Source organism: Diplotaxodon limnothrissa, linkage group LG2 (genome assembly GCF_057381915.1).
Source record: "Diplotaxodon limnothrissa isolate DT_005_m linkage group LG2, D_limnothrissa_male_GT1.1, whole genome shotgun sequence".
Classification (NCBI taxonomy): domain Eukaryota; kingdom Metazoa; phylum Chordata; class Actinopteri; order Cichliformes; family Cichlidae; genus Diplotaxodon; species Diplotaxodon limnothrissa.
In genome coordinates, this window is record NC_140597.1 from 15,783,925 (window position 1) to 15,793,921 (window position 9,997).

At 35.8% G+C, this 9,997-nt stretch overlaps 1 protein-coding gene across 1 annotated transcript; it reads left to right on the top strand.

Annotated features, from left to right (window-relative positions):
* The first annotated feature begins 5,061 nt into the window (after nucleotides 1-5,061).
* Nucleotides 5,062-6,448, top strand: LOC146638313 (uncharacterized). The gene is made up of 4 exons (XM_085367605.1): nucleotides 5,062-5,171; nucleotides 5,361-5,468; nucleotides 5,587-5,794; nucleotides 5,984-6,448. The coding sequence occupies exons 1-4, from the start codon at nucleotides 5,131-5,133 to the stop codon at nucleotides 6,446-6,448; spliced, it is 822 nt and encodes a 273-aa protein (XP_085223731.1). The 5' UTR covers nucleotides 5,062-5,130.
* The last annotated feature ends 3,549 nt before the right edge of the window (nucleotides 6,449-9,997 follow it).

The following is a 9,997-nucleotide window of genomic DNA, read 5'->3' on the forward strand; positions in this document are numbered from 1 at the left end:
TTCAAGTTTCATTTCATATATTCAGAAGATCATTCTATATATTCAAGTTTCATTCTATATATTCAAGTTTCATTCTATATATTCAAGTTTCATTCTATATATTCAGAAGATCATTCTATATATTCAAGTTTCATTCTATATATTCAAGTTTCATTCTATATATTCAAGTTTCATTCTATATATTCAGAAGATCGTTCTATATATTCAAGTTTCATTTCATATATTCAGAAGATCATTCTATATATTCAAGTTTCATTCTATATATTCAAGTTTCATTCTATATATTCAAGTTTCATTCTATATATTCAGAAGATCGTTCTATATATTCAAGTTTCATTCTATATATTCAAGTTTCATTCTATATATTCAAGTTTCATTCTATATATTCAGAAGATCGTTCTATATATTCAAGTTTCATTTCATATATTCAGAAGATCATTCTATATATTCAAGTTTCATTTCATATATTCAGAAGATCATTCTATATATTCAGAAGATCGTTCTATATATTCAAGTTTCATTTCATATATTCAGAAGATCATTCTATATATTCAAGTTTCATTCTATATATTCAGACTTTGGTTGGAATATATATAATATTTTCCTAAAGGGCATTCCATAATATATATATATATATATATATATATATATATATATATATATATATATATATATATATATATATATATTATTTGAAGAATAAACTCTGTGGCACTGTGTTCTGACACTTTTCTCACACTAACTGTCAGATAGTGAAATATGAATCTCGAGAGCGGCCTTGATTGATCACAATATGTATAAACAGTATGTATAAATATTAATTAAGTCCAGATATGAGTCACTGAAGCCATGGGAATGGGTTACTTCAGGCTCAGAAAGAGTTATTTTAAAGTTAGCAGTCCAATCTAAAGTGCAAAGCAGAATTGGTGTGCTCTAGAGAACAGCATCTAACATGTACCAGCATCAGATGTCTTTGTTTTTATAAAGTATGAAAAGCACAGTGATGGCCACAAGGAGATGAATGTCCTCAAAGAGAACGGGAGACACAGGACAGCTTCTTACTGGCACAGTGTGCAGGCAGAAAGACAAGGCAGAATCATCTTTGGAACAGGATCTGAAATACCCACACACAAAAATGGGTACCACTTTACAATAAGGCTCCCCTTATAGATGCTAATAAATAGTTTATAGCTATATTATTAATTAATTTGTAAATGCTTTATAAACCATTATTAATGGTTTATTATGCATTAGTTAAGGGTGAGAAAGAGGAAAAAAATTGACCGGTTTCTTGCCAAATAGTGAGCCAAATGTGTTCACCTATATATTTCATCTAGAGTTGCTATATTAAACATTTTAGACTAAGTTACTATCCTGTAAGCACAATCAGCATTTGTAAACATATTTTTTATCATATAAAATTGTACTTCAGAAATGCATTATAAATATCCACAACTATCAATCGGAGCTTTGTTGTAAAGTGTAAAGCATAAAACCATTTATTAATGAATAATAAATATTTATAAATGCCAAATGGGAGCCTTATTGTAAAGTGTAAAGCATAACACCATTTATTAATGACTACTAAACATAAATGACAAAAGAGAGTTTTGTTGTAAAGTTTAAAACATGTCAACATTTATTAAGGACTAATAAACATTTATAAATGCCAAATGGGAGCCTTATTGTAAAGTGTAAAGCATAACACCATTTATTAATGACTACTAAACATTATAATGACAAAAGAGAGTTTTGTTGTAAAGTTTAAAACATGTCAACATTTATTAAGGACTAATAAACATTTATAAATGCCAAATGGGAGCCTTATTGTAAAGTGTAAAGCATAACACCATTTATTAATGACTACTAAACATTTATAAATGACAGAAGATAGCTTTGTCGTAAAGTTTAAAACATGTCAACATTTATTAAGGACTAATAAACATTTATAAATGCCAAATGGGAGCCTTATTGTAAAGTGTAAAGCATAACACCATTTATTAATCACTAATAAACATTTATAAATGACAAAAGATAGCTTTGTCGTAAAGTTTAAAACATGTCAACATTTATTAATCACTAATAAACATTTATAATTGCCAAAAGTGAGTCTTAAATGTATAATGTCACCATTTATAACACTTAGACCTAAATTACAATCAGTGCTTGAAATAACATTTAACTACTGTCAAAATTGGCAATGTATTGTAAGAGTAACACATGTAACATTAAATGTGTTTTTTAAAACACCAAACAGTCACACACTCCAAAAAAAGTTCATGCCAGACTGGTTCAAACTGGAAATATTTTTTGTATGTCCTTAAATAAGCGTCCCAGTGGTCCATCAGGGTGTTGCGCTCCAGTTCCTCCTTAAGAAAAGTCAGTTTCTCTCGCTCCTTGTTAAGAAGGGCAGTTGCAGTAGGGGCAGGATTAGAAGAAGAATCTAAAGAACAAACAATTATTAAATTACAATACTAAAATAATTTATAATCTAAACTTGGGAAACTCAAATAAAATATTGATTAAAAACGGTTACAACTTGAATTTATAAAAAGCCACTTTGTAAAAATTATGTTATATACACATGTGGTGGTTCAGACATTTCTAAAACAAGGCAAATAATTCTTATGTGTACTGCCTTACCAGGGTGTTTAATATAAATTTAATGATGCACATAAACAAAACTAAAAATATACAACTAAGTGATATCAATCGTTTGGAATAACCAATAGTAATAGAGCCATTCACATGTTATGTGATGTTAGTTAGCCACTGTAGCTAGCAGCCAAATGGCTCGGTAGCTAGCTAGCTAGCATTATACTCACCTTCATGTCTAACTGCTGACGTCGTTGGCTTAGTGCAATCTAGATCATCCAGTCTCTGCTTTTTGTATCTCTTCGAACGTGTGCTAACTGTGTAAGTCGCAGACGCACACAAATTTTTATCTTCTGCTCCATCCATGGCGCAGCAACTTGAACGAGCGCCTTCAGTGTGTCTGTTCGTGCCCCTTTGGCTTGACCTTCCAGAGCGCTCCACTGCCTGTCGCGCTCTGAGAGGAGGGGCTTTCCTTAATAAAGTTAACTGTGATTGGATGGTTGTATAAGCTCCTCTGCGTTTAAATTAAATTTGTTTTCCCTCCCTTTGGCAGCAGAACACATTTTTTTTAGCATGAATCCAGCGGGTTAGATCTACATAACAAAGTCGGAGATATATTATAACAGGTGAGACAATCCTCTTTTTTGCGTGGGACTATTTTTGATTATAGGACTTGTTTTATATAGCATGTGAAGTTCTTTAACTCTGAACCGATTTGCACTAGACTCCCATAGAGTATTTTACGGTGTTTCGAGGTGATAATAAAATAAATTACTCATTTTTTTCCACCAGAATGTCTTTGGGAATGAGATTGCGCGCCAGAATAGAAGGAAAACAAACTAAATACAGTGGGGCAAAAAAGTATTTAGTCAGCCACCGATTGTGCAAGTTCCCCCACCTAAAATGATGACAGAGGTCAGTAATTTGCACCAGAGGTACACTTCAACTGTGAGAGACAGAATGTGAAAAAAAAATCCATGAATCCACATGGTAGGATTTGTAAAGAATTTATTCGTAAATCAGGGTGGAAAATAAGTATTTGGTCAATAACAAAAATACAACTCAATACTTTGTAACATAACTTTTGTTGGCAATAACAGAGGTCAAACGTTTACTATAGGTCTTTACCAGGTTTGCACACACAGTAGCTGGTATTTTGGCCCATTCCTCCATGCAGATCTTCTCGAGAGCAGTGATGTTTTGGGGCTGTCGCCGAGCAACACGTACTTTCAACTCCCGCCACAGATTTTCTATGGGGTTGAGGTCTGGAGACTGGCTAGGCCACTCCAGGACTTTCAAATGCTTCTTACGGAGCCACTCCTTTGTTGCCCGGGCGGTGTGTTTTGGATCATTGTCATGTTGGAAGACCCAGCCTCGTTTCATCTTCAAAGTTCTCACTGATGGAAGGAGGTTTTGGCTCAAAATCTCACGATACATGGCCCCATTCATTCTGTCCTTAACACGGATCAGTCGTCCTGTCCCCTTGGCAGAAAAACAGCCCCATAGCATGATGTTTCCACCCCCATGCTTCACAGTAGGTATGGTGTTCTTGGGATGCAACTCAGTATTCTTCTTCCTCCAAACACGACGAGTTGAGTTTATACCAAAAAGTTCTACTTTGGTTTCATCTGACCACATGACATTCTCCCAATCTTCTGCTGTATCATCCATGTGCTCTCTGGCAAACTTCAGACGGGCCTGGACATGCACTGGCTTCAGCAGCGGAACACGTCTGGCACTGCGGGATTTGATTCCCTGCCGTTGTAGTGTGTTACTGATGGTGACCTTTGTTACTTTGGTCCCAGCTCTCTGCAGGTCATTTACCAGGTCCCCCCGTGTGGTTCTGGGATCTTTGCTCACCCTTCTCATGATCATTTTGACCCCACGAGATGAGATCTTGCGTGGAGCCCCAGATCGAGGGAGATTATCAGTGGTCTTGTATGTCTTCCATTTTCTGATGATTGCTCCCACAGTTGATTTTTTTCACACCAAGCTGCTTGCCTATTGTAGATTCACTCTTCCCAGTCTGGTGCAGGTCTACGATACTTTTCCTGGTGTCCTTCGAAAGCTGTTTGGTCTTGGCCATGGCGGAGTTTGGAGTCTGACTGTTTGAGGCTGTGGACAGGTGTCTTTTATACAGATGATGAGTTCAAACAGGTGCCATTCATACAGGTAACAAGTGGGGGACAGAAAAACTTCTTACAGAAGACGTTACAGGTCTGTGAGAGCCAGAGATTTTCCTTGTTTGAGGTGACCAAATACTTATTTTCCACCCTGATTTACGAATAAATTCTTTACAAATCCTACCATGTGAATTCATGGATTTTTTTTTCACATTCTGTCTCTCACAGTTGAAGTGTACCTCTGGTGCAAATTACTGACCTCTGTCATCATTTTAAGTGGGGGAATTTGCACAATCGGTGGCCGACTAAATACTTTTTTGCCCCACTGTATAAGGCACTAAGGCTCATTAAATGGCTGCAGAAGAAACACCTGCTAAAAAAGAAGCTTAGATGTCCTGTTTGTCACCATAAGATGAAAATGATTTCCGTGGTGAAGAAAGACCAATATATGTGGTATGTATAATGCATGATAATGTAGTGCATGTAGTAAATATAACAAAATATTTCGGTTATCAATGCAAGAGGGAGCATTAACCTCTTTTCATTATTATTTTCTTCATACTTAATTTTGTGATTATCTTTTCAATTAATGCTCTTGTTTAAGGGTCCATTTCTTTACTTAACTCATTGATATGTTCTCAGGTGCTGCAAAAGAGCAAGTCATAGGAAAGTTTCCAGAACAATTAGAACTGGCTCCCTCTTTGAGAAATCAAAAACATCTCTTTTCAGTTGGATGAAGTTCATTTACAGGTATATGTAGATGTAGACATTAATAGCAATGCACCTTTCATAATTGAACACCAATACGAGACTTGTGAAATAAAATTAGGGCCTCAGTAAGTAATAATTGCCTCAATTTCTATCACAGATTTTCACAAGGGCTCAGGCTCAGACAAATAGATATGATCGATGATGAAGTGGCTGGCAGCTCCAGAACACTAAGTAGCATGGCAAGACACATTCGGCATGTTTGTATACGTGCAATTAAAAGACACAGAATAAACAATGGACACCGTCTTGGTGGTGACAGAGAATTTGTGGTTATAGATGAAAGCTGTCTCCGTCATCAGCGAAAGGTTGGTAAACTCTCAGACAGGTTTGTTAGAATCAATGCAGATCTGACTGTGTCCTCTAAACATGGAAACCTTTACCATAAGTAAAAAAAATTAGTAGAAGCAACCATCTTTTTGAATGTTTCTTTGTAGATATTTAATTTTATTCTTTTTCATTTTAATTCTGTTTAATTTTATTCTTTTTGTTTTCAGTATGCACGTGGACGCTTTGGAAATGCATGGAAAAGGAAGAAATGGGTATTTGGAATGATGGGAATTAAAGACAAAAGGCGAAGGCTCGTGTTAAAACTTGTTGAAAAACGATCAAGGCGCCACCTTGTTCCTCTGATCAGACAGCATGTTAAGTTGGGTAGTGCCATTATAAGTGATGAGTGGAGAGCCTACAAGAATGTTTTGACAAACATAGGGTACAGACATTACACTGTAAATCACAGCAGGTGGTTTGTAGATCCTCAATCTGGCAGTCATACACAGCATATCGAAAGGGCTTGGATGACCATCAAAGGACATGTCCGTAGACTAAGAGGAAATCGCACTGAGAAGTTGCTGGAGGAACACCTGATGGTTCTTGAGTGGTCATCTTGGCTTGGTTCGCGACACCCTGATGGACCACTGGGACGCTTATTTAAGGACATACAAAAAATATTTCCAGTTTGAACCAGTCTGGCATGAACTTTTTTTGGAGTGTGTGACTGTTTGGTGTTTTAAAAAACACATTTAATTTTACATGTGTTACTCTTACAATACATTGCCATTTTTGACAGTAGTTAAATGTTATTTCAAGCACTGATTGTAATTTAGGTCTAAGTGTTATAAATGGTGACATTATACATTTAAGACTCACTTTTGGCAATTATAAATGTTTATTAGTGATTAATAAATGTTGACATGTTTTAAACTTTACAACAAAGCTATCTTTTGTCATTTATAAATGTTTATTAGTGATTAATAAATGGTGTTATGCTTTACACTTTACAATAAGGCTCCCATTTGGCATTTATAAATGTTTATTAGTCATAAATAAATGGTGTCATGCTTTACACTTTACAATAAGGCTCCCATTTGGCATTTATAAATATTTATTATTCATTAATAAATGGTTTTATGCTTTACACTTTACAACAAAGCTCCGATTGATAGTTGTGGATATTTATAATGCATTTCTGAAGTACAATTTTATATGATAAAAAATATGTTTACAAATGCTGATTGTGCTTACAGGATAGTAACTTAGTCTAAAATGTTTAATATAGCAACTCTAGATGAAATATATAGGTGAACACATTTGGCTCACTATTTGGCAAGAAACCGGTCAGTTTTTTTCCTCTTTCTCACCCTCAACTAATGCATAATAAACCATTAATAATGGTTTATAAAGCATTTACAGATTAATTAATAATATAGCTATAAACTATTTATTAGCATCTATAAGGGGAGCCTTATTGTAAAGTGGTACCAAAAGTTTGAAACTGCTTGTTTTCAGTCATTAACAGGGATTCGTAAGAAGCACAGAAAAATATAGAAAGACACAAAGAAGCAAACATGCAGTGCAGGTTTGTGTAATAGCTCTTTTTTTATTCCTCTACATGTGAAATGCTCTTCTTCTGGGCATTAAAAATAAAGTGAAGATATTCTTTCTTTTTGCTGTTGCAGAAACTCACAGATAGACAAAATGTAAGCTCTTGACCCTGGGAACCAATGCTTTTAATGGATTTCATTTTTATAACTGAGCATGTGACTCGTCAACAGTAGTGACTAATGTCTACAAATAAAGGTGCAGACATGTTGTATTGAGCCTATAGTATTGGTTCATCTCTCTGGTTTTCCAGAACCCATGAGAAGCTCTGGTATTTTTGTGTCATTAAGAACCAAGAAGTTATATGGCCTACTTAATAGGGTAATAAATACATCTAATCAAAATATCTGCTGTTGGTTGGACCTGCGGTTTAAGTGTGAAGTTAGAATGATGGTTTATTCTGGAGTCACAGTTTTGGCAAGAAGTCCAAATACAGTTAGCATTAAGTAAGCAGTCTACAGTATGTGGGACTGCTTGACCATATATTCTGTGTTATATTTTGGCTGTCCATGGTGCACACTGTTATCCACAGTGCTTGTGATCCCCATTGATCCAGTCACATTAATTCCTGTCTCCTGCTGAAGACAATATTGCATCTATATATCAAATAGTGAGGCTTTGGCTGTGACAATAGATGCCATAGAGACTGTTGGACCGTGCATTTGGGGATTTGTGGAAAAACCTTGAAACCCTGTCAGGTCGATGAAAGAGGCAGCACCAGCCATCATTCACCTCTGAGAGCCACTGGAAATAAAAGTAGGATAGGAGGGGGGGGGGGAAAACTATCAGTCAATCAATATAGAAGTCATCAGATGAGTCAGAGACACATGGGGAGACATCACATATTATCTTATAAGCTTTTGAAAATGCCTTTTGAAATTGTTAAATTAAAAGTTTAATATGCGGTTTTGTTGTCACGGAATGACGATTAAAGTGATTATTTCACCTCATTTCTGAGTACTGCTAAAAGCTTTGCCAGATCCTGAAAAATTCCCATCATGTAATTTTACCACTGTCATACTAACTGGCATCATTGCCCACTACATACATGTAGCATGTGCTTCTTTGCTTTCTTAAATTTTGACATTATATCATCTTTGTAAGATTCTATTTGCATTTGGAACCAGTCTAAGTCCCTAAAAATTCAATTTTATTTTAACAGGCGTCTGTGGTGTGTGTGTGTTGCAGAAATAATACACATAGATGCATTTTAATTAATTAGATTAAATGCAGCAGTCAGTTTCATTAGATTTTGATGCAAGAAAATGGTTTGATATGGAGAAGTGCAGTTTGATCAGGCTGTTGTTTTTATCAGTAGCTTGCACAGATTAACACTTTTCAGCCTCTATATCTGTTAAGAAAAACATACCTACTGCCAGTTATCAAAGACAGTCAGTGTAGTTTTAGCATTAATCTGCCCAAGGCTGGTGTCTGATTTGTCCTTTAGGGTTATTTCTAGACACATTAAAACACATTGTCCTTGTCCAGCTTTACTTTGAACAGCATTTTGACACCATAAGTTAATGAGTAATTAGGTCTGATAAGCATTTTAATACACAATAATAAGGTTTGTTCATTTCTAATGTGCCGCAGCCTGGTGTTGCCAGGCCATTCAGAAAGTAATGCCATTCCACAACCTGCTTAGACCCTCAATATGTAGTTTTTCCTTCTCATCTGTGACCTGTGTTTATCCATACATCTATCCATGTTATTCTTTTATCATCTGCAGCTTGGTAGGTAACATACACACAGTAGGTCTTTGGTTGAATAGGAACAGGCATTGAAAAGGAATTCCCAGAGGATGCTCCCAGGTGATTTGGGTGACAGAGGAAGCCAAGTGTAGCTTATCCTTCAGGGACATGTGTAATCTCAGCAGGTATTTGGGTTGCTAGTTGCTAGTAAATCACCTTTTGTCCTGTTCCCCTCCCCTTTCCCCAAACAGTTACAGCACATGTCTGCACCTCTCTGAGCCTGGTTCTGCCCGAGGTTTCTTCCTCTTAAAGAGGAAGTTTTTTAGATAGAAAGCATTTAGGCATAGAAAAAAGTCGAGTCGGGGGTTCAAATCTGGTTTTCACCATTTGCAGAGTAGCTGATAGATAAATAAGGAAAGTCTCTGATGCTTGTACTTTCTCCCTGTGATTTCTGCATTACTGTCCTTGTACTGGTGCATGCTCTCTCAGCCAGTTCATCCTCATAACTCTCTGAAAGAAAGGCAGCATGAACCTGATCATGAGATTCTTTCCAGATTTGAATTTTGTGACAGACAACATCCCACTATGTAGTAAGGAGCACTCCATCGGTCAGTGAAGGAAATAAAGTGACCTTAAAAGCAAATTGAATTATTTGCTTTTTTGTGTGTTATTCAAATAATATGAAAGTGCTAGACTGTTTATTGACTGCTAAATCAACAAATGATTTGATTTAGCAGGATTATGTGACGTTTTGATTTATTCATTATACTGCAGTGGTGCAATCATTTGAACCAATGATTTGATTGATACAAATTGAAGGATCAGGAGTTTTTTTTAGCTTCTGAAGTGGGAAATACATGAAAAAGTTTGAAAACCACTGGGCTGGATCAAGGGTAACACTCATCAGTTTGAATTTAAGCTACTGATCCTGTTTAGCTT